We start from the raw sequence: 26,414 nt of genomic DNA on the forward strand, positions 1-26,414 counted from the left end.
TAAAACCCGATAGTGTCCGGGGGCGGGGGGGGGGGGGTCGGGGGAACCCCACATCCACGACCAGCGCCACGTTCGGGCTTTGTGCCAATAAAAAGACTCCGTAGACTATCGATCAGAATCATCTATTATCAGAGCGTGTGGCTGGGGTGTCAGCGTGGCCTTTATGCGCGGTGGGGAAGGCGGGACACGCGCCGGGCGCCCAGCGAAGGACGTGGGACAATGGCCCAGTCCGAGGACGCGAGATGCCGCCCGACCCGGGGATAGAAGCTCCGGAGACGAGGAGGGCTGCGCGCTCGAGAGATGCGCTGCTGCTTTAAAATACAGGACCACAAAGACTCCACGCTGGGGGAAACGCGCCTGGCTCACGCGAGTGGGGACGACTTGGGGAAGGGGGTTGAGAAGGGTGGGGGCAAACGAGCCAACGGTGGCTCACGGCTCCCCCCTTTCTTCCCCCACCCTCACCTCCCCCCCGGGCTGCTCCGGCAGACAAATAACAGAAGAAGGCGAGTCACTCACCGTGGTCTTGACCGGCACGTAGAGCACTTGCTTGGCGCCGCCGCCGCCCCCGCGGACCTCGTCCGGCTGGCCCAGCTGGAAACCCTTCGATTTGACCCAGAATTTAAATTTGGCGTTGTCCGTGGAGCTCGACTCGCAGCCGTTGAGGAGCTGGACGATCCGCTCGTATTTTTTACGGGTCACCGTCTTGGTCTTGCCTGAGTCCCCGTAAGTCCTGAGACACCAGTCCTGGAACTGGCGGTACACATCGCGCTCGCTCTCCATGTTCCGCGCGCCCGGCCGCCGGCCGGAGGCTCCCAGCGCACTTCGCACCTGTTCACCCCGGGCTCATGAAAAATGCAGCCCCCCGCCACGATGTAGGGGACGCGAGGTCCCGGGCGCCGCCAGAGCCTGCCTCGGGTCGGGGGAAAGGGGGAGGGAAGGGGCGAAGGGGGAGGAGGGTCCGGCTGGGCACCAGCGATCAATGCCCTGTGCTACCAAGTCTCTGGTTTCATTCGTAATTGCGACGGATGTCTCCGGACGCTGTTCTCTTCCTCTTAGTGATGGGTCTCTAATATTGTGGGAGTAGGACCATCCTCTGGCCCGGAGGAGCTGGGTTTTGAATAATTAAAATCCCATTCCTTGGTTTATTAAAAATCCCAATATTGACTTGGGGTGGTCCCTCGACGCCTCGCCCGGGGCTGCGTCCGGGGCAGGCAGGTGGAGCGCAGCGCCGCCTCCCCGCGCGCGCGCGCCCCCGAAGCTTCCCGGCCTCCGGCCCCACCACCGTCCAGGAGCGAGGGCTGCGCCTCTCTCGAAAGCAGCTGCCCGGCCTGGCGCCTGAGAGCTCGAAGGGCACCCGGGTCCCCGGGCTCTCCTTCCTCCAGGGTCCCGTTCCGCTTCGGCCTTCCCTGTGTGGGGCGTTCAGGGACTAGAAAGAGAGAAAGTTCTTACCTGTCATGTTGTTAAGCCCATCAAATCCTGCTACACAGGAAATTTCTTAAGGTATTTTTAAAGCGGCTTAAAATGTCATTTCTTCAGATGCATTTAGGCTGAATTCCAGTCCCGTAGGTAGGTTCCGGGAGTTAAGTCCCAGAATTAGCAAAGCATCCACGGAGATCTGGCCGGAGTTCTCTAGGATAGCCCGTGGTACCCTGAACAGATATCCGCTCCAGGGGGAAGTGGGTAAACGAAGGCAGGCCGCTGGCGGCGGGTCTCCCAGATAACGTTGGGGCCCCCAGACAGGACTCCTCTGGTCTCTAATGAACTGGGTACAAGGCATAGAAGTAAGTTTATGATACAGATGCTTCAAACCCTCTGCATGAAATTAGAATATAGCGAGCTGTCATTTTCCCCTTGCTTGGTTACAGTTTGCAGTTCACACGGGAGGTTTCGGATGTCTATTTTCCCCCTGCCACGTCATGGACACCCCCTCCTCTGCTCAGAGTAGCCAAATATGAGTTCCCCCGGACGATTTCTCAAGCAAATGAGATCAGCGCTTCCTCCATTCAGGATTTCCATCCGTTTGTTACAGAGCTGGAAATAGGGGAGTTCCCATCCTCCTCGCGCTGCGATCGCGGCCGCTCCTCTTTATTCTACTCTCTGCGGAGGCCCGCGCCCGTCCCGGGAGGCGGCTCTGCCAGCAAGACGGCCCGATCAGTGCCCGGCGCCGAGTCCGTGTCCTAGCCCACCTTCGCCCCCTCGTCGCCGTCTCCAAGACGAAAGCCCCGACTGGGAGGAACGCGGGGTGTTTGTCCCCACTGCGCCGCGGCTGGTCCCGGCACTTGCAGAACGGTCAGTGGCTCCTGCTCCACCAGGCTGAGTGTGCGCGTGTGTGTGAGCCGGGGAGCGAGGGTGTGCAGGGGGTGCGCTGTGTGTGCGCGCGTCTCCGGGAAGGTCTCGCGGCGGCGGCTGGAGCCGGGACTGACAGCCCGGGCGGAGCGCGAGCAGCTCCACACACTAAACCTCTCGCCTCTCCCCTCACCCCCCACCCCTCCCACTCCCCTCTCCTCCCGCCCCCCCTCTTCCCCGGCCCCTTCCAAGCTCTCTGATTGGCCAGTGGGACAAAAGTTTCTGTGGAGACGGCTGGGCGCTGACGTCACGGGCAGAATTGTCCCATTTAGGGATCCCGGGGGCAGTGCGCATGTTGCAGGCTGCAGGTTAGAGGCGGGAGGAGGTAGCAGCGGGCCCGGCGGCAGCCAGGTGGCGGAAAGGAGCACTCAGCATCCAGGTGGGGGGACGACTCCAGCAGGGTTTCCATGGAGATTCCTCTGGGTCTAGCCTAAAAACAGCAAATCAGCTGACACCATTAGCTCAGGACCTAATTACTGCTTATTGGAGCAACAAATGAGGGAGAGGGCCAGCTGCAAAGGAAGACTTTTCATCCACCACCACCCCTCCCTGTCTCCTCCTCTCTCCCCTCTCTGGGTGGCTCTAGAGTCCCGGGTGAATTCCCATTAACTTGCAAGATGCCTGCAACAACAGCTCCCCTTCTCTAGAGGCTACCCTGACTGCTTTTATTCTTTTTATTCCTTTCTTCTGAATCGAAAAATAATGCTAACATATATCAGTGGTCCTGAGTCCTTGAATTTGTTTGCCCAATAAATATTAGCCCAGTAGAGCTCAGGGGAGCCACAGGCCAGTAGAAGTCACACGTGGATTTAATATCAGGAGAGGATCACTTTCAGTTTACTGAATTGGGAACTTATCTTTCGGCTTTTCACATTTAAAAAAAATATTTCCAATATCTGAAGTATGTAATAATTTGGGATGAACAATTGGACAGAGAATATTTTCAGTCACCCATCTAAATGGGGTATAACTCACAAAAACAATTCTCTTCCAAGTTTCCCTGGTGAGATCAGAGACAAGACATTTATTCCAAGTGGAGAGATGTAGGTTTTCTGGTATATTGGTCATAGCTTTCCTAGGAGATTCTGGAAGTATAGTTGGTCACAGAGTGGTCATTCATTCAAGATTAAGCTGGTTCTATAGAGTTTACTTTCACTTATGGATATAGCTTGATTCACAATTTCATAATTCTTTTTGGTAGCTCTTTCATTTGAAAAGACATCCCAACTCCTCTAAGCCTCATTCAAGTACTTTCAGAACCAGAAAGACTTTCTTCTTTGACTTGCTCAAGTCATCTGCCTCTAAACTCCTCTGGATAGTGTCTTTCAAATTTTTTTTAAAACCTTGTCTCATAGTAAGACATACATTTTACTTTGGCATAGAGTGCATGTATACATCTCTCCTCCAAAAATTTTATGAAGTATTTTTTATTACATTTAAGATGCACTATTTGCCATTTTTCTCCTATTTTTAAATTTGGTAAAAAAATTTTTCCTAACTCAATAAATTTATTTTATGATCCAGCAAAGGATGACTGGCACCTATAGTTCGGAAGTGTTTTAGATCATAAGAACTTGCACTGCTCTTGTACTATATGAATAGAGGAGCCTGGTGGGCTACAGTCCCTGAGGTTGCAAGAGAGTGGGATGCAGCTTAACAAATAACAACAAATATCCCACTGTATAAATTGAATCTTGATTGAAGACTCTAGAGAGTTCAGATGTTCTTGTTTTCCAAGTAACTCTGGAGCAATGAATATGTGTGTGTGCTCAGTTGCTCAGTTGTGTCTGACTCTTTGGGACCCCATGGACTGTAGCTGTCCAGGCTCCTCTGTCCATGGGATATCCCAGGCAAGAACGTTGGAGCGGGTTGCCATTTCCTCCTCCAGGAGATTTTCCTAATCCAGGGATCAAATCTGTGTCTCCTGTGTCTCCTTCATTGGCAGGCAGATTCTTTACTACTGAATTGGTGGCACTACTGGTAAAAACTCACCCGCCAAAGCAGAAGACATAAGAGATATGAGTTCGATCCCTGGGTTGGGAAGATCCCCTGGAGGAGGACATGGCAACCCACTTCAGTATTCTTGCCGGGAGAAAATCATGGACAGAGGAGCCTGGAGGGTAACAGTCCACAGGGTTGCAAAGAGTAAAACAGGACTGAAGCGACTTAGCTTCAGTCACCTGAGAAGCCTCACACACAGTCACCTGAGAAGCCCCAGTGCACACAGTAAGTGCTTAATAAATATATGCTGAGCTAGTTAATAAAGTAAGGAAAATGAGAGGAAGAGAAGGAAGGAAGAAGTTGGCAGGCATAATCCTTGGCCATTCCCGTTACCTTTTGCTGGAGGTTGTTTGGATAAAGTTGGGCCCCAGTTAAGGAAATCACAGGGCCTGACCACATACACATGTTCATTCTATTTATCATTATACTTGACACTCCAATGTATGGAAATTACAAATTTGAGACATATTCGTAGAATATAAATATGTATAACCCCTGGTTACATTAACTAGATTTGGTATATAAGCAAAAAGAAAAAAACTTACAAAATTGAAAGATATCATATAAGACCTTCTTTTTAGAAGGAAGAGGTAAACAAGCGAGTATTCACATTAGACTAAAGGAATTGAGAGTCCTAGGACTTCGAGGGCCACACTTCTCCAAGTTCTGTGGATTCTCTGGTCTCCAGTGTGCCTTGTTCTGTATCTGTACTCATGATTAACTGGCAGGCTCAGTCAACATCTTTTACCATATCTTTTCTACCCAAGAGCATAAACACTTGAAAAATCCAAAATCTGCTTCAGTAACTCACTCTGGATACATTTCTCTCCTCTACTTTTAATGTCTCCAGAAGTTCTTTCCAGTTCCTTCAGCTAAATTATTCATTGAACAGGCTGCTTGGAGTTTAATTGGCATTCCCCTCAAGACACTTTCTTCAGAATTGCTTCTGTGCAGAACATCTCTCTCCAAAAAGTGACTCTTCACCCCATATCTGAACACCAATCCCTCAGCCCTTGGCCTAGGGTTCTCCATGCTATTTATAGGGAGAGGAAGTCAAAGTGTTATATCAGAAAATTATATTGTAATGAAAGATAATGCAAATTTTGAAACATAAATCAACATTATGAAAGTAAAGTTTCTTTCAACATCAGGGTCAGTTTGTGTATGATGTTTAAAAAAATTCTGGAAAATCTTGCATTTAATTATCCATCACAAATAGTCATGCAGGTCTACTTATTCATCAGCAAAATGTTATAGTGCAAACAGGTAATTTATAATCATAAAATAAGGATTCAAAGACTAAACAATCCTTCCTTCATCCATCTATATAATTATACTTTCATTCAACAAACATTTACTCGTGCTAATCTCTCTGGCTTCCCTGGTGGCTCAGATGGTAAAGAATCCACCTCCAAGGTGGGAGACATGGTTTGATCCCTGAGTTGGGAAGATCCCCTGGAGAAGGGAATGGCTACCCACTCCAGTAATCTGGCCTTGAGAGTTCCATTGACAGAGGCGCCTGGCAGGCTATAGTCCATGGACTCGCAAAGAGTCGGACAAGGCTGAATGACTTTCACAATCTCTCTGGTAGGCTCTAAGGTTAAGGTAGTCCACAAGACTGATGTATATATATGGCCCTCATCAAATGGAACTTAAAATTGTCCAAGGAAAACAGATAATAAGCAAAGAAATAAATAATTAGCACTTAAGTGCTAATAAGTGAGTGCTAGAAGAGGTGGTGGTTGGGGCCGGGGTGGTGGTGGTGGGGGGCGGTGGCGGGGCCCGATGGTACCTTGACAGAAAACAATGGAATAGTGGAGGGAATTGGAGACTCAGGGAAGATCTCTCTGAGCAAGTAACATTTATCGTGACACCTGAAGGATGCAAAGAAGTCAATCACATCAACAGCTAAGAAGGGGACCAATATACACAGCACAAAGGCAAGAGTTCTTGGCATGTTTAAGGATTAGAAAGAAGACCCATGTGAGACTTCCCTGGAAGTCCAGTGGATAAGAATCTAACTTCTAATACAGGGGACAAGAGTTAGGTCCCTGGTCAAGGAACTAAGATCTCACATGCCGTAGGGCAACTAAACTGGTGCACCACAACTAGAGAAATCCATGCGGGCATGCCACAATCAAGACCTACTGCAGCCAAAAAAAAAGACCAGTGTAACGGGAACTTGCTGAGCTTGAAATAGAGAAGCAGGCTATGACATCTCAGTTGTCTTCTGCTGCCATATCCTGTAGGGCTCTGATCACCATGATAAGGAGTTTGGCCCAGTGGGAAATCAATCAAGTATATTTAAAGCAGGAGAATTAAATGTCATGCATTTTTAGAAGTTTCACTAGCCACTTTGAAAGGATCAGGAGGAGGCACCCATGGCAGCAAGACTAGTTAAGAAGCTTACAGGAGTTGTAGTAGTTTAGGTGAAGTATTATGGGGTTGGATTAGAAAGGTAATGGTCACAGACAGACGTGATGATTGAAGATATGTTTTAAAGATAGCAGAAGGCTTGCTGATGGATTGCATGTGGCAAGTGAGAGAAAAGATTGAGTCAAGGATGACCAGATGGCTTCTGGCTTTAGTAGTATGGCTAGTGAGGCCACTGACTTAGAGAGGGGAGTTTGAGGGAGGAACAGATTGGGAGTTGGAGGCTGAGGTAGGAGCAGAAGTAGGTTGGGGTGGAGAGGCAGGAAGAAAAATTTAATTTCAGAAAAGTTAAATTTGAAATATGGAAAGAGTGGTTCATGTAGGAATTTGAATATAGAAGCTTGAACGACAGAGAAAAGTCTGGGCTGAAGATATACATACAGAAAATTTAAAGCCATGGGAATGAATAACATCACCTCTATCCACATTCCTCTGTCCCCACGCCCCCAGCCCCCAAAGGGAAAGGCTGTATGTTTTGATACTGATTTTGTATACACTGATACCCTAGGACTGAAATGGAATGAGGTGTGCTGAACAGCATAAGTTAGCTCCTTTTGATACAACAGTGACGATGGGCAAGTCTGAGAAACATAGCCAAGCCATTTGAATCAATCCTTGGCTGGACCTAAATGTCTAGTAAGTTCCAAAATTTACCTGGCCTTAAAATAATCTGTATTTTAAAAAGGAAAGACACATACTGTATGATATCACTTATATGTACAATCTAAAAAATACAACAAACTCATGAATAAAACAAAAAAGAAGTAGACTCACAGACACAGAGTATAAACTAGTGGTTGCCAGTGGGAACAGAGAGAGGAGGAGCAATATAGGAAAGGGGGCAAAAAGCATTATTGTGGGATTATATGAAATCATGTGTGTGAAACTTCTGAAAGCTGTAAAGCACTAAAGAATTTGAAGAATATTTCATTCAATAAAAATTGAATTAAATTGTTTAAAAAGTAAAAAATAAATAAAATTTGACTTCAAAATAAATAAATAAAAATTTAAAAGAAGGACTGAAAATTTTGGTTTGACCTATTCTAGATTAGATCAGGGAGAAGGCGATGGCACCCCACTCCAGTACTCTTGCCTGGAAAATCCCATGGATGGAGGAGCCTGGTAGGCTGCGACTGAGCGACTTCCCTTTCACTTTTCACTTTCATGCATTGGAGAAGGAAATGGCAACCCACTCCAGTGTTCTTGCCTGGAGAATCCCAGGGATGGCGGAGCCTGGTGGGCTGCCGTCTATGGGGTCGCACAGAGTCAGACACGACTGAAGTGACTTAGCAGCAGTAGCAGTAGCAGATTAGATCAGAATCTGGAGGGATGCTGAAACAGGAATCTACAGCTTGAATATGACCTATGAGAAAATCGGCCATTGAAGAGATGGAATAGAGCCTTTGTCTACTGAGTTGAGTTAGTAAGAGAATCCGAGCCCTTTAGCTGGACCAGAGAGTATGATAAAGGGTCCTTGGTACTTTGAAACCCAGAAGTTCTAAACATCATTATGCATTCAGATATTTAATCATCTATTAATAACTCTTCCAAGGAAAAGGAACTTGTAAAGGAAGCAAGCAGCCAACTCAAATTGATCAGCAATTTGATCATCATGCATCATGGTAACTTTTCAAAATGAAACAGAATAAACTAAGTGAAAGCAGGGATGTATTTCCCTGTGCCAATAGGGAAGTTTGAGACTACATAACAAGTGTCACAAATCTGATCTTATGAGTTGACTTCCATATTGACTCTTCTTGCAAATAATTTGAGAAGCACTATCTTCAGGATTCTGTAGCTATACTTTGGCTCAGAAAAGAAATGTTTTTGAAAGAGTTTAAATATTGTCTTGATCTTTAGGGCTGTCATTACTAACACACACCAAAAAAAAAAAAAAAGTGTTTTTTTTTTTTTTAACAAATTTTGTAAGCTATGGTTGCTGCTGCTAAGTTGCTGCTAAGTCGCTTCAGTCGTGTCTGACTCTGTGCGACCCCATAGACGGCAGCCCATCAGGCTCCGCCATCCCTGGGATTCTCCAGGCAAGAACACTGGAGTGGGCTGTCATCGCCTTCTCCAATGCATGAAAGGGAAAAGTGAAAGTGAAGTCGCTCAGTCGTGTCCAACTCTTTGCGACCCCGTGGACTGCAGCCTACCAGGCTCCTCCGTCCATGGGATTTTCCAGGCAAGAGTACTGGAGTGGGTGGCCATTGCCTGGTATCAGTATCCTTATTCCATTTTCTAAGCAAAAGAAAAAAGATTAGAAACTTAATGTTTGTTGCTTGGCTCCAAATTGATTGATATTTATATTTGCTTGGTGTGATCACCATTAAATACGATACATTGGTCAGAAGTTAATTTCCATATATACTTAATTTGTGCAAACTAAGAACAAATTAGATTTGACAAATCTAGTGGCTTTGCTGGATTTCTGTTTGGTTCCTACCTTTATCATCTCTGTATGAACAAGTCCATGGCACAGCCAGTTCCTGCATTTTAACAGCCACATATGGATTCATTCAACATTCATCCACCTGACATTTTCATCTAGCTGTCAGAACTATGATAAAGTCCAACGCTAACAGTCTGGTGTTCATGTCCCTTGTAACAGAGAAGAAAATACATTTTTTCTGGCCCCAAATATTGCTTTATTTCCAGTAGCCATATGGCTTATCTTTTCTTCCAAAATATATGTCTTAAAACAGTCATCTACATATCTTCAACTCAGTGGACAGCACAATTATAGAATTTCTATATTATTTTTAGAACAGTTATTTTGTCATGGAAAATAACAATTCTTCAGAGAAGAGGGGGCAATGCACATCTTCCTAACTCCCATTACACTTTTCCCTATTTCCAGTTTTCATCCTAATTTCTGTTGAATGAATCAGTTAAAATCTCACCACCATTATGTAATGCTTAAATCTTATTTACAATACATTATTAATCATTATAAGATATTTGTTTGACTTGCAAGTTAAAAGTGACAAGAATGGATATATAATTCTTGGCTGAAATCACAGACTCTAGAAATAGACTTCGCAAGAAAAGACATCTGAGTTCAAATATCAGAATCTACAAGTTATCTGTAACAATGCCGAAATATTGTCTTTTGTGGGGATGGGGTGGGGTGGAGAGAAGTTGAAAAGAAAACTACCCCTAGCTTTCCTGGGACTATTCTAACATGTATTGAAAAGTAAGGCAGAAAATAAGTTTTAGACTTCTCTTCTTGCTTCTAAAAGGAACATCTCCAAAGTCTTTAGAAAATTCTTTAATTAAACTTCTTGATCAAAAGCGGAATAACCATTTAGAAGCTCCAAAAATTTAAGTTATTTTTTACTTTATACTGAGTTTTGAAAATGAGTGTTAACATTTAAGTCATGAAGTATTCATCTTATATGCAAAAATGCCTCTTAGACAATTTTAAACTCTGTACTGATAGCTTAAAAAAGCAGAACACCAGTACAGGAGTGACACACTTTCATTTATCTTAATGAATTGTAAATTTTAGATTGAGGTAATCTTCAAGGTAGAGTTTTATATATGTGTGCATGAGATACAACTGCCTAAGATATTATAGAACATAATTTATTAAGAACAACCTCATTAAGAATAATGATGCTATGACCCAATCAAAACTTCAAGTCATTTTAGCCATTAATTTGTAGTTGGATGTGCTTGGATGTGTAGTTGGATGTGGGATTGAAAAAACCCCACACACAGAGGGACGTGGAGCAGCCTCTTGAAGGTCAGGGGTATAGCATGGTTTACAAAGACAGCTATGTTTCTGAGGATACTTATGCATAGATGTCTTCTTGTAGAAAAACAAATATACCTAAATTTTGAAACAGCAATAGTCCTTGAAATCTCAAGATTTCCTTGATTCAAATAAAATCATCTAAGCATATCATTTTGTGGGAGTATTAAATTGACTAATCTCAAGTAAAATGAAGTGATTTCATGCCTTATACTTTAAAAACTTGTTTCAGAATATTTGTAGACTATTATTTTCTAAAACAGAAGAAAAACTGTCATTTTAAAGTATCAATCAGTTAATTAAGAAAAATAGAGATATGATATTGGCTCACATTGTTACTAGTCTGCATCAAGGTAAAGATATAGTATTGATGTATATATTTTATGAATAAAATTAATGTGGATTTCTGCTTCTAGTGCTGTGGCTGTCTAGAAAGAGCCCCTTTTCAAGAAAACAACTCAAGAACGCCTGATGAGCAGTTCTGACTGCATGAGTAGGTTCACAGGGTGTACTTGCTCTCTCCTCCCACAAAAATGTCCGCTGAAAACTGATCAGTGAGCAGACCACACACCCAAGGGGCTTGATGATCTTATGAGCAATATTGATATCAACATCATGGTAGAAAGACTGAACATTAGAGCAGTATCATAGTGCCAGAGCTGTTTCTAAAAGCCCTAGGTGAAGCCAGAGACACTAGAAGGGTGACAAAATAGTTTGGAAGTTGGCCTGGCCTCCCAGCTCATAGTGAAAGTGAATATAAATTTTCTGTAGAGGAAAACATCCACCATTTACTAAGGTTTGTCTTAGCTTAAAAACAACCAAATATTAGCATACAACTTGAAATGTTTAAAAACAAGAAAATAACTATCTATAAAAGCCAGCATAAGTAACAAGAACGAAAGTAAATTCCCAAAGATTGTATTCAAAAACAGACAAAACTACTCTACGGTAGAAGTCAGGTTAGTGGTTTGATTGTAGTGACTGGCAGAGGACACTAGGAGGGTTTCTTAAATGGTAATAAGATATTTTTTCCTAAACTGTGCTGATTATACAGGTGGTTCACTTTGGGAGAAAACATTGTGTTATACACCTATTATTAGTACACTTTTCCCCATGAATGTTAATCTTCAATTAAGAAGTTTACTTTTAAAAAGCAATAAACATGCAAACTGTGAAGACCAATCACTAACAACATTCTTAAAGTATAATTGATATGCTAAGAGAGGAAGTAAAATGAAATCATAGAAAACATTTAATTAAAACCACAGAAGACAGAGAAATAGGGGAGAAAAGAAAACAACAGATGCAACAAATAAAGATACATGATAGATATTTATTCAATCATATCAGTGTAATCACTTTAAATGTGAATGGTTGAAATATGCCAGTTAAAACACAAAGAAGTCAGAGTGCATAATAAAATAAGACCCAACTGTATGTTGTCTACAAGAAACTGAGTTTATACAGATATAGAAAACAAATTTATGTTTACCAGGGAGGGTAGTGGGGGACAGGGGGAGATAAATTAGGAATTTGGGAAGAACATATACACATTACTATATATAAAACAGATAAACAACAAGGACCTCCTGTATAAAACAGGGAAGTATATCTGATATCTTATAATAACGTATAATGGAAAAGAACCTGAAAAAATATATACACACATGTGTATATATAGATCTATCTATATATACATATATAAAGTGAATCACTTTATATTAGTATTCTGTACACCTGATACTAACACATATAAACATATAACTATAAACTAACTATACCTCAATTTTTATTTTTATTTTTTTTGTTTTTTATTTTTTATTTTTAATTTAATTTTATTTAACTTTACAATATTGTATTGGTTTTGTGAACACATGTATACCTGTGGCAGATTCATTCTGATATACCTCAATTTTTAAAATGGTTATAAAAAAAGAAAGAAATTGAGCTTAAATATAATTCATGTAAATGAAAAGTAAAGGAATGGAGAAATATATACCATTTTAACATAATTGGGGGAAAAAACTGATATATACTAAATTCAAACAAGCAGACTTTGGAATGATAAAAATCATCAGGAATCAAGAGACGCATATATTATGATAAAGTGATAAATTCTCTGATTACATAAAACAATGCTTAATGTGCATGCACCTAGTATCAAAATATGTCATACAAAAAACTGATAGGATTTAAAGGATAAATAAATCTACTGTTACAGCTAAGACTTCAATATCTCACTGCCAGTATTCATAAAGTGGGCATAAAATCAGTGAAGATGTAGATGACCTAAACAGCATTATAAATCACCTTGATCTAAGTGACATATAAATGTCAAACAGCACATTCTTCTCAAATTCACATGGATCAGTAATCAAAGTACACCACATTCTGGGTCAAACAATAAAATTTACTAATTTATAAGAAGAGAAATTATACAAAGCATATCTTCAGACCATACGCAGTTAAATTAGAAATCAACAACAGAAATATAGCCAGAAAAATCCCCAAATTTTGGAGATTAAATGAAATACTTATTAATAACACATGAATTAAAGAAAAAACGGGAGGAAAAAAATCATACATTTTTAGCTAAATGAAAATACATCTTATCAGAATTTATGGGATGAAGCAAAATAATACACAGAATGAAACTACAACATTAAATACATATTTCAGAAAATAAAAATATAAAAGGAGTAGTTTATCTTCACCTTAGAAAAAATAAAAAGGAAGACTCAATTAAGCCAAACAATAGGAGGAAAGGCCATAATAGAGTAGAAACTAATGACATTTAAAAAAAGAACAGAAAAATCAACGAAATCAAAATCTGCTTTTTTAGAAAATGTAATAAGAACAATATACTTGTAGCAGACTTACCAAGAAAAATAGAAAGAAGACACACACTATGTAATTCAAAAATGAAAGAGAAGCATTACTACTTATCATATGGGCATTAAAACGATTATAAGGAAATACTATGAACAACCCTATGTCCATGCATTTGATAACACACACAGGAAAAATGGAGACTCTTACAGACATATATCTATTAGAGAAATTGAATCAATATTTAATAACCTTCCAAAAGACAAAGCATGAGGCCTCAATGGTTTTACTGGTAAATTATACTGAATTCTGTCATTTAAAGAGAAGTAATCCCAACTCTACAATCTCTTCTAAAAACTAGAAGCAGAGCAAGTAGTTCCAAACTTGTTCTATGAGGCCATCACTACCTTAATACCAAAACTAGACAAAGACATCTCAGGGAAGAAAAACTATGGACCAATATAGCTCATGAACATGGTTGTAAATATTATGAGTACAATGCTATATGTTACAAATCAGATACAATGATCTATTAAAAAGTAATTATACACCCGGACCAAGTGGGATTTATTCCAGACATAGAATGTTGGTTCAACATTTGAAAGTCAATCATAGTTATCCACATCAAGAGGTCAAAGAAACAGAGTACTGTTGATTCTATCAACTTAATATCTCTTGAACTGACTGACCATATTCTTATGATACCATATCAATTGGCACAGAAAAACATTTGGCAAAAATCCAACACCCATTCATTATAAAAGCTCTCAGCTACCTTGGCCTAAAGGGAACTTTTTCAGCTTGATAAAGATCATCTATAACCTTCCTAAAGCTAACATCACACTTAATGGTGAGAATTCTAAGTTGTAGAATTAGGCAAGAATGTCTTATCTTAGCACTCCTATTCAATAAAGTATTATGAGTCTTCCCTAATGCAATAAGAATTTTCAAAAAGGAAAAGAAGATCTGAGGTATACAAGTTGGGAAGAAAAAAATAAAGCTTTTTTTCCCACAGCTGGCCTGGTTGTCTTTGTAGAAAACCATAAATAATCTATAAATCAAAACTCCTGGAGCAAATGACCAATTACAGCAAAATTGCATGATATAAGGTCAATAGGCAAAAGCCAATTGTGCCTATAAAGCAGCAATGAACAGTTCTAATTTGAAATTTTTAAATGGCATTTATAATAGTACCAAAAACCTGTGAAATACTGAGGTAAACATCTAATACATATACATATATATGTATGTATACACACATAGGATAAATATGCAGAAAATTATAAAATTCTGAGTTATTTTGTAGAAGTGAATGAATTGATTTTAAAATATATATGAAAGGCAAAAGACTTAAAGTATCCAGTAGTATATGAAAGAGAACAAAGATGTAGGAAACATAAGACTTAATTTCAATACTTAATATAAAGCCACAGTAATCAAGACACTGGTATTGGCAAGAGAATAGAATACACAGATCAATAAAACATAATAGACCCACCAGAAATGCACCCAAGCAAATAGACTGACAATAGAGCAAAGACCATTTAATGGAGAAAAGATTTCTTTTCAACAAATGGTGCTGGAATAATTGGACATTCATATGTGAGAAAAAAATAACCTAGACACAGAATTAATATGTCACATAAAAATTAACACAAAAATATCATAGAACTTTATGTAATATCTAAAACTATAAAACTTTTAGGAAAAATACAGAAAATCTATATTTTTTCAGTGGAGTAGTTAGTTTTTAGAAACAAGACCGAAAGCACAGATCAAGAAAAAAAATAATAATTTGGACTGTACTAGAAATTAAAACTTCTGTGAAAAACACTGTTAAGAGAATGGGAAGATAAGCCACAATTTGAAGAAAATATTTGCAAAACATATATCTGATGAAGGACTTGTATTCAAAGTATACAAAGAATTCTTAAAACTCAACAAGAAGAAAACAATCTGATTTTCAAAATGGACCAAAAATCTAAACATGTATCTCACCCAAGAAGGCAAACCTGTGGCAAATACATATATGAAAAGATGCTCAGCATAATTTTTAATTAGTGCATTTTAAATGGAAACAGTAAGATTTCACTACATACCTATTAGAATGACTACATTGAAAAAAAAATCTAACACCACCAAATGCTAGCAAGGAACTCTCATTCATTGCTGGTGGGTTTTCAAAATGATTCAATACTTTTAAAGACAGCTTGGCACTTTCTTACAGAGCAAACATAGATTTGCCATAAAATCCAACAGTGGCAATTTTAAGTTTCTACCCAACGAATTTTATAATCTATGCCCACACAAAACACTATTTGTGAATGTTTAAACCGGCTTTATCACCACTAAACAGGAAGCAACCAAGAAGACTTCAATAGATGTTGGATTAACAGACCATAGTACATCTGTACAATGAAAACCTGTTGAGAAATAAAATAGATGAACTGTCATTTCATTTTATAAATGAACATTCATAGAATGGAATATTGCTCAGAAATAAAGAGAAATAAATAAAAAGACAGACAAATACTAAATGTATTCCCACATTGCTTAGACAAAGTCAGTCTGGAAAGATTGTACACAGTCTCTTCCTGATTATATGATATTCTAGAACAGGCAAAACTATGGAGACAGTAATACAATCAGTGGCTTCCTGGTATTTGGAGTGGGGATGGTTTGAATAACCAAGCTGGGTTTAGAAAAGGCAGAACCACCAGAGATCAAATTGCCAACATTCATTGGATTATAGAGAAAGCAAGGGAATTCCAAACAAATGTCTATTTCTGCTTATTGACTGTGCAAAATAAAGCCTTTGATTGTATGGATCACAACAAACTGTGGAACATTCTTAAAGAGATGGGAGTACCTGACCACCTTACCTGTCTCCTGAGAAACCTACATGCAAGTCAAGAAGCAACAGTTAGAACCAGACATAGAACAACTGACTGGTTCAAAATTTGGAAAGGGGTACGACAAGGCTGTATATTGTCACCCTGCTAAGTTAACTTCTAGGCAGAATACATCATGTGAAATGCCAGGCTGGATGAATCACAAGATGGAATCAAGATTGCGGAGAGAAATATCAGTAACCTCAGATATACAGATGATACCACTCTAAAGGCAGAAAGTGAAGAGGAACTGAAGAGCTTCTTGATGAGGGTGAAAGAGGAGAGTGAAGAAGCTGGCTTGAAACTCAGCATTCAAAAAACTAAGATTATGGCATTCAGTACCATCATTTCATGGTAAATAGAAGCCAAACAACTGGAAGCAGTGACAGATTTTATTTTCTTGGCCTCCAAAATCACTGTGGATGGTGACTGCAGCCATGAAATTTAAAAATGCTTTCTCCTTGAAAGGAAAGCTATGACAAACCTAGACAGCATATTAGAAAGCAGAAGCAATCACTTTGCCAACAAAGGTCCCTATAGTCAAAGCTATGGTTTTTCCAGCAGTCATGTATGGATGTAAGAGTTAGACAATAAAGAAGGATGAGAGCTGAAGAACCGATGCTTTCAAACTGTGGTGCTGGAGAAGACTCTTGAGAGTCTCTGGACTGCAAGGAGATCAAACTAGTCAATCTTAAATGAAATCAACTCTGAATACTCACTGGAAGTACTGATGCTAGAAGCTGAAGCTCCAGTACTTTGGCCATCTGATGCTAGGAACGGACTCACTGGAAAAGACCCTGGTGATGGGAAAGATCGAGGGCAAAGGGAGAAGGGGACTACAGAGGAGAAGATGGTTAGATAGCATCACGGACTCAATGGACATGAGTTTGAGCAAACTCCGGGAAATAGTGAAGGACAGGGAAGCCTGGCATGCTGCAGTCCATAGGACTGCAAACAGTCAGACACAACTGAGCAACTGAAAAACAACAATATTTTATTATATACACTAGAAATAATGGATATGTAATGATACATTAATCGTACAATTTTAAATTATCTAGACCAGTTTATTGAAGTGTGATCCTGGGAATAGTAGTGTCAGCCTCGGAAAATTTTTAAAAATACAAATCCTTAAACCCCTCAGACATACTGGCTCAGAAACTCAAGAGGGTAGAGCCTAAGACTCATTTTAACAAGCCCTCAAGATATTTCTGGTGCTATCTCAGATGTGAAAAATCACTGATCAACACTACATTGTGATTGCAATTGAAAATGGAGTAAAGTTATAATTTTCTAATTAAATTGTCTGTTTAGTTTTATACCTGTTGTTAAAAAAAAAGTTACTCAATTAGTCACTGTTAATGTGATTCTATTACTCTAGAGATTATCTCAAACAGTTGCAAAATGAGTTCCTAAAATCATACAAGGTTTGAATATGTGAAAATAGATGGCAAACTTACAAATTTTATTTCTTATTGTGATTGGAAAAAAAGGTTCCACTTTTTTAATTAAAATATTTTAATTTTAATACTTAAGCTTTTCATTGTGAAATAATTTCATACTTGCAAAACAGTAAAAATAATTTCAATATACCCTTCATCCAGCTACTCCAACAGTAAACACTTAACATAACCCCAGTGCAATGATCATATCTGGGAAATTGAAAACATTTTGAAATAATCAGGAAACCTTACTCAGATTTCACCAGTTGTCCCATTAGATCCTTTTATAAATCCAAGATCTAACTAAGATTATACATTGCATTTAGTTGCCATGTCTCAATCTCCTCTAATTTTGGACTGTTGTTTGTTTCTTTGTTTTTCAAGACCTTGAAACTTCTGAAGCACGTGCTATGCTAAGTCATTTCAGTAGTGTCTGACTCTGAGACCCTATGGACCATAGCCTGCTGGCTCCTCTGTCCATTAGATTCTCCAGACAATAAAACTGGAGGGGGTTGCCATGCCCTCCTCCAGGGGATCTTTCCAAACCAAGGATCAAATTCGCATCTCTTACATCTCCTGCATTTGGCACCTCACCACTAACGCCATCTGGGAAGTCTTTTGAAGCATGTAGGTCAGTCAGTTATTTTGTATATATCCTTCAATTTATGTTTGTCTCATATTTTCTTGTGTATAAACTCAAGCTATTCATTTCTGATAAGAATACTATTAAAAATAATACTATGCCCTCCTCAGTGCTTTGTATCAATATGTTGTTACTGGTGCTGTTATCTTTGATCAGTTGGTTAAGCTGATACTTACCAGGTTTATTCATGTAAAGTTACTATTTTTACCTTTATAACTATTATATTAATATATTAATATAATTAATAAATATTGTATGAGGAAAATACTTTGAAAATATTATGAAATAAAATACTTATGAAAAATACTTTGTTTCTCATACCTTTCCCATTAATTTTAAGACCCACTGATGATTCTTGCCTGGAACAATTATTACTGTGATATTCACCAAATGGTGTTTTTAAAAAAATTCCATCATTTTTATTTGTTAACTGAAGTTCTACTATAATGAAGGGTTATCTTTTACCTCCTTTCCTTTTTGTATTCAATAATACATTCATGCCAGTATAAACTCATAAAAGTTTGCTCTATGGAGTATACTCCATCACCATCACCATTCCATTCATTGCTCAAATTGACCAGATGCAGCACTAGGAACTACAAGTTGGCTCCAGTATCCTTTCAACATGTGATTATCTTTTGGGCACTTGCATACACTGCTAAGTCACTTCAGTCGTGTCCGACTCTGTGCGACTCCAGAGATGGCAGCCCACCAGGCTCCCCTGTCCCTGGGATTCTCCAGGCAACAACACTGGAGTGGGTTGGCATTTCCTTCTCCAATGCATGAAAGTGAAAAGTGAAAGTGAAGTCGCTCAGTCGTGTCTGACCCTCAGCGACCCCATGGACTGCAGCCTTCCAGGCTCCTCCATCCATGGGATTTTCCAGGCAAGAGTACTGGAGTGGGGTGCCATTGCCTTCTCCATTGCATACACTACATACATATTATTCCAGGCTCATTTTGTACTTTCCCTATCCCAACCTAGAATCAGTATTTGTCCAAAAAGCATGAGTTCATTAAAGAATGATATTTAGAAACTAAAGTCTGGATATGAATTGTGTTCATTGCTACTAAGTTATCTTTGCTTCTAGGTATTCTCAAAGGAGAGAGTATACACACTTAAATGCATCTAGTCTATTTCTCTATCAATCTATTTAATAAATATCAAATCATACTTAATAATGATTCCCCCACTTCCAATCTAACACTACATGGTTCATTTTAACTATACCTTCTTTCTAATTTGCAACTACTTTCTGTGTGGGGGAAAAAAAAGGAATTTGGCTTTCATTATTCACCATATACTTATTTCTCAGTCCCAGAATACACATAAAATAATTTCAGAATTACTAACATATACCTCTGTGGAAAATAAATTACAGTCTAGAGTATTTGTGTTCAGTACATTTTAAAAGAACATACTGTAAAGGCCTTAATGTTTTACACCTAGGCAGTTACGTATTTTCAAAACTTTGTATCTCTATTTAAGATAGTTGAATATCTTCAGCTCAATAAGAATTAATCTAGGTATAAAATTTTCCTTTTTTTATAAACAGCAAGTTCCTACTGTATAGCACAGGGAGCTATATTCAATATCCTGGGATAAACCATAATAGAAAAGAATATAAAATTAATATATATATATGTATATATGTAAAACTGCATTACTTTGCTGAACAGCAAAATTAATACAGTTTTAAATCAATTATATTTCAAAAAATAAAAATTTCCCCTTTTAGCACCTGTTTCAACTATAAATACATATGCTACACTTCTCATATTATTAAATATTTTTTACGTTTTTTCTATTTTATCCTTCATTTTTATTTAGAAAAAAAGAACAAATTATAATAGCATATAAGCCTCACAAGGACAGCAATTTTCTTTTTTGGTTTTTTATTTTCTTTTTCTACTATAGTTCTAATGCCTGGAAAAGAATCTGACATCTACTAGCAACTCAACAAAAATTGGTTGACCAGAATTTTCAAACAATTACACAATCGGTTGTATAGCAACAGCGGTTCTGCCAAAAGTAAGCTGTTGGGGAACAAGCAATCACCGCTAGGTGACAGTATAAAACATTCATACCTTAACCAATGCACTGACGTTCAAAACGGGCCCATGGAAACAGACGCGGCACTGTGGAATACACATAGCCCAACTCTGGGAAATCTAGTGGCACTTGGTATAAGAAAGCATTAACCCAAACACACAAGCCTACTCAGTGCTCATCTGTGACAACAGGATGAACATTGTAGGAATAGTATTGCTATTAGAAAAAATAAATGGTTTGGGCCTTAGAGAGCTTTGTCTTTAGTACTGGTGGACAGAAGATGTGTAACAGGAAAAGCAGAGAATAATATGGAAACTGCTCAAGCCACAGGGATAGTATTTAGATATGCATTAACCAAGGATAACTGAAGGGTTCTAATGCTGGATGGAAGGGTAAGTTATGGCCAGATTGAACAGTAAAGTAATATGTAAGGAATACTGGTACTATTTTTTTCTGTTTCTAAGAAACGAGGATACTGAAATGAGTGCTTATCTAATGTCACACGGCTATTCTGATTCTAAAATTGCTGATTTGTGATACTACTTCAACCGTCTCTTGCTCCTAAATTCTTAATAAAAATAAATATTGAATTTGAAATGCTGCCCTAAAATTGCCCAAATAATGGACTCTTTTTAAAACTCCTGAGAAAATCAGACCAGCAGCTAAGTTTGTAGTGGCTCCATTGGTAAACTATCTGCTGGCAATGCAGGAGACCTAGGTCAATTCCCCGGGTTGGGAAGATTCCCCTAGAGAAGGGCATGGCAAACCACTCTGGTATTCTTGCCTGAAGAATTACATGGACGGAGGAGTCTGGCAGGCCACAGTCCACAAGGTCACAAAGAGTTGGACACCACTGAGCGACTAACACTTTCACTTTCAAAATTAATTTTTAAGTTATTTCTGCTTAAGAACTTTGTTTTATATTATTTAAATTATAATACATGGATTTCATTCTCAGCTCTTAATAAGAGTTCTTACAACCTTGTCACTCTTTTAATGAGAAATTACAAACATGAGGGTGAAACTAGAATATTCTTTCACCTCAAAGTGCCTCTTCTTTAGTGGAAACACAGAATCTATTTGGATAAAGTGTGTTTGACCTAGAACTTAAGTTTCCAGATATTCCTAGAGAGATGGTTTCAATGCTATAGGCAATGCCCTTTCTTTGAAAGTTTCAAATGCGTCTGCTGAATTATAAAGAAAAGAAAGTTAATAAAACATAAAATATATTTCTAAGATTTACGATGGTCCATTAGTTTCTCCTAGATTATAATTGATTGCCTTAAGGAAGTTAATTACTTACAAATTAAATATTATTTTAATTAAACATCTCTGAGAGTCAAAGATCAATTGGCAGGTAAGATTTGAAGTAGAAAATAATAATAAATTGATCATTATTCTAGGTCTTTTACTTTAAAATCTCAGTGTGTTTTTCTAAACTATTTTTTTTTAATATTAGTAAGGTTATTTGTGTCAGGAAAGATCATGTATGTATATGGAATTTTAAAGAATATTTGAATATAAAGTAAATAACTAATAAGAACATATTACATATAGTATAGGGAACTCTACTCAATACTCTGTAATCACCTACATGGGAAAATAATCTACAAAACAATGAAAGTGGTTCACTTTGCTATGCTTCTGAAATTAACAGAACACTTTAAATTAACTAAACTCCAACAAAAAAAAATTTTTTAAGAAATAAAGACAAAATAGCTTAAATTAAAAAAAAACAAAAACAAGCGAACAAACAAAATTAGGGCCAAATCTAAACTCTGGTTGTGTCTTTAGGTATTACTTTACTATATGTTCACACCTGTCTCTGTATGAAATTACTAAATTCTCTGCTAAATGTTTGAGGTTCAAATATTCTTTTTTATATGAATTTGATTTATTGGACCAATTAAGGACACTTTATTGTATAGTTTTATTATTTTTGTGCAGCGAGCTCTCAAAGAGAAGATAAGGACGACTTAGTTTTACTGAAAGTAGCTCTGGCTTGGGGGCTTCCCTGGTGGCTCAGTTGGTAAAGAATCTGCCTGCAATGCAGGAGATCGCCTGCAGCATAGGAGAAACCTGGGTTCAATCCCTGGGTCTGGAAGATCCTCTGGAGAAGGAAATGGCAACCTGCTCCAGTATTCTTGCCTGGAAAATCCCATGGACAGAGGAGCCTGGTGAGCTACAGTCCATGAGATCACAAGAGTCGGACACAATTTAGGGACTAAACCACAATTACTGTCCTGCCTTAGGTCCTAATTTTGTTTGCTTGTTTTTTATTTTGTTTTTCTTTTTAAAAGAAATTTATTGGACTACAGTTTATTTACAGTGTTAATTTCAGGTGTATAGCAAAGTGAATTAGTTATGCATATACATATGTCCACTTTTAAATTTGGTTTTGCAGTCAGGGTGATGCTGGCTGCATAGAATGAGTTTGGAAGTGTTACTTCCTCTGCAATTTTTTGGAAGAGGGTAACTTTCTGGCTAAACATAGTAATATTATGTAATTTGACTATCTTTAAGTAATACTTACAAAGAATAATACACATACTAATGAAATGTGATAAATGGAAACATAGTTATTGGAAGGTTAAGATAAGTTATTTGTAAATATATGCTTTGATATACATCATGTAATCTATAACATAGTTATAACATTCTAATAAACTAAAATATAAATTATGTAAGCATTAACAATGCTTTGTGAAAAGATCAGTTCACACATTGCATTTTGAAAATTTACTTTCTGAAGGGTGTAGCAAATTACTGAAAGTAACCAAATGAATTATTAAGGTATATCATTTACCAATAAAAAATTAAAATTAGATATATACCTATTACATGATACAGGTCTATCTTGACGTACACATGCAGAAAAACCATCCAAAGTAACTGAACAACTAAAAAGTATAGATTTTTAAAAAACATTACCAAATCTTTACCTTGCCATACCCACTGTTTATTTCCCAGTTCAGTTCAGTCACTCAGTCGTGTCAGACTCTTTGCAATCCCATGGACTATAGTATGCCAGGCTTCCATGTCTATCACCAACTCCTGGAGCTTGTTCAAAATCATGTCCATCCATCGAGTCAGTGATGCCCTTCTCCTCCCACCTTCAAACTTTCCCAGCATCAGGGTCTTCTCCAATGAGTCAGTTCATCGCATCAGGTGGCCAAAGTAGTGGAGCTCCACCTTCAGTTTCAGTCCTTCCAATGAACATTCAGGACTGATTTCCTTTACGATTGAATGGTTCAATCTCCTTGCAATCCAAGGGACTCTCAAGAGTCTTCTCCAACACCACAGTTCAAAAGCATCCATTCATCGGCGCTCAGCTTTCGTTATAGCCCAACTCTGACATCCATACATCACTACTGGAAAAACTATAGCTTTGATTAGATGGGGCTCTGTTGACCAAGTAATGTCTATGTTTTTTAATATGCTGTCTAGGTTGGTCAGAATTTTCTTCCAAGGAGCAACCATCTTTTAATTTCATGGCTGCAGTCACTATCTGCAGTGATTTTGGAGCCCCCCAAAATAAAGTCAGCCACTGTTCCCAACTGTTTCCCCATCTATTTGCCATGAAGTGATGGGGACCAGATGCCATGATCTTCGTTTTCTGAATGTTGAGTTTTAAGCCAAATTTTTCACTCTCCTCTTTCACTTTCATCGAGAGGCTCTTTAGTTCTTTGCTTTCTGCCATAAGGGTGGTGTTATCTGCATATCTGAGGTTATTGGTATTTCTCCTGGCAATCTTTATTCCAGTTTGTGCATCCAGCCTGGCATTTTGCATGATGTACTCTGCATTTAAGTTAAATAAGCAGGTGAAAATATATAGCCTTGATGTACTCCTTTCCCAATTTGGAACCAGTCTGTTGTTCCATATCCAGTTCTAACTGTTGCTACTTGGCCTGCATACAGATTTCTCAGGAGACAGGTTAGGTGTTCTGGTATTCCCACCTCTTGAAAATTTTCCAGTTTGTTGTGGTCCACACAGTCAAAGGCTTTGGTATAGTCAATAAAGCAGATGTAGATATTTTTTTCTGTAACTCTCTTGCTTTTTCAATGATCCAGTGGATGTTGGCAATTTGATCTCTGGTTTTCTGCCTTTTCTAAATCTGGCTTGAACATCTGGAAGTTCACAGTTCACACAGTGTTGAAGCCTGGCTTTAAGAATTTTGAGCATTACTTTGCCAGCATGTGAGATAAATGCAATTGTGTGGTACTTTGAACTTTCTTTGGGATTGGAATGAAAACTGACCTTTTCCAGTCTTGTGGCCACTGCAGAGTTTTCCAAATTTGCTGGCATATTGAGGGCATCATCTTTTAGGATTTAAAATAGCTCAACTGGAATTCCAGTGTGAAGGCCCACTTGACTTCACATTCCAAGATATCTGGCTCTAGGTGACTGATCACACCATTATGGTTATCTGGGTCATGAAGATCTTTTTTGTATAGTTTTTCTGTATATTCTTGCCACAATTTTTTCTAAAATATATTTTTAGCCCTTTTTTGAATTTTGGTTCAAAATTCGTGCTTCTTGGATTTCCCTGGTGGTACCACGGATAAGAATCTGCCTGCCAGTGCATGCATCCAGATCCTTGGTCTGTGACCCACATGCTGTGGGTCGACTTATCGTATGTGCCCAAACTACTGAGCCTGCACGCTCTAGGCCCCACAAGCCACAATTACTGAACCCACATGTGCTAGAGCCAGCAAGTCCTAACTACCGTGCTTGCATGCTCCAGCTCTTGAAGCCTGTGCACCTAGATCCTACGCTCAGCAACAAGAGAAGCTGCTGCAATGAGAAGCCCTGTGCACCACAAGTAGAGAGTAGTTCAACTCCCCCAAACCCCCTCGCCCCCCCACCCTGGCTCACTTCCACTAGATAAAGCCCTTGCACAGCAAAGAAGACCCAGCACAACCAAAAAGAAAGGAGTTCATGCTTCCTACCTTTTCCCCCTGCTAAAACATCTGACATTTTGCAGAGACTTAGCTAGCGTAAACAAGGCTCTACATTTTGAGATCCACCTTTCCCTCATGGTATCATTTTTCTTGTTTTTCTAATTCTCTATATTTCTTACAATCAGAAAGTTAAATGTCAAGCCTTGACTTGATTCAGGTGTAGCACTCCAGGCAAAAATACTCTGTATGTCCTGTGATACATCAGCAGGAAGTATAAATGCCATATGGCCCACTGTTAATGCAACTACTTTACATCACATGGTCAAAACGTTGACTTTCAGATCCCTCCACTGTCAAGGATTTTGTTTTCCTGCCTATTGAAATTGGCAAGAGGTGTTTTAGTGTGACACTTTGATCTCAACATTTCCCCTAATGATTTTAGTCTCTAGTGATGATCCTATACTGAACTATTTTACTTAGGGTTATAAAAATGTCATTTTTGAATTCTATCATTTCATCTTCTTTTTCAATTAGCATTTTTAAACATCTGTATAAAAATAAGAGAGCACTTTATCTCATGACCACAGGCTGAACTTCACTTCCTCCAAGACTTATGCTAAATGCCTAACTTTGCCTTTAATTACAAACTTCAAGGATAAGTTAATAATCTCATTGGTAGCATGTCTCTCACTTTCTGACACTACAGATTTTTTAGACTAAGTGGTTACAGTCAATTATAGTCATTATTCTTTTTGATGCTTAAACTGTTCCAAAACTAGTTCCTGGGTCCTTGTGACATGTCTCCCTTCTTTGAGAGCTTGCTTGTTTTCTGCCACAAGAAGATGTAGCAGGCTCACTGTGTACTTTCCCTAAGCCAGACCTAAAAGAGCAGTCATTTCTCCAAAACAGTATTTAGAAACCACAATCTAGTCACAGGTGTGCTCATCAGATATTTTTAAAATAATGTTTAAATGTCTGGCTGAGCTGGCACAGACATATGAGCTTTTGGAGACATCTAGAGAGGTAAGATGGAGAAGGCAATGGCACCCCACTCCAGTACTCTTGCCTGGAAAATCCCATGGACGGAGGAGCCTGATGGGCTGCAGTCCATGGGGTCGCTAAG

General features: G+C 38.9%; 1 protein-coding gene across 7 annotated transcripts in view; it reads right to left on the minus strand.

Moving 5' to 3' along the window:
- Positions 1-26,414, minus strand: part of NOL4 (nucleolar protein 4) — a 563,001-nt gene that overhangs the window by 468,431 nt on the left and 68,156 nt on the right. For 3 of the 7 annotated variants that reach the window (XM_044934428.2, XM_006066102.4, XM_006066103.4), the window contains exon 1: positions 517-1,717. The exons of the other annotated variants lie outside the window; for them this stretch is intronic. In XM_044934428.2, coding sequence (XP_044790363.2) covers positions 517-780 — 264 coding nt within the window. In that variant the 5' untranslated portion in view covers positions 781-1,717. Of the gene's footprint in view, positions 1-516; positions 1,718-26,414 lie in introns of those variants that run through there. 7 annotated transcript variants of the gene reach the window in all.

Source organism: Bubalus bubalis, chromosome 22 (genome assembly GCF_019923935.1).
Source record: "Bubalus bubalis isolate 160015118507 breed Murrah chromosome 22, NDDB_SH_1, whole genome shotgun sequence".
In the NCBI taxonomy this organism is placed as follows: domain Eukaryota; kingdom Metazoa; phylum Chordata; class Mammalia; order Artiodactyla; family Bovidae; genus Bubalus; species Bubalus bubalis.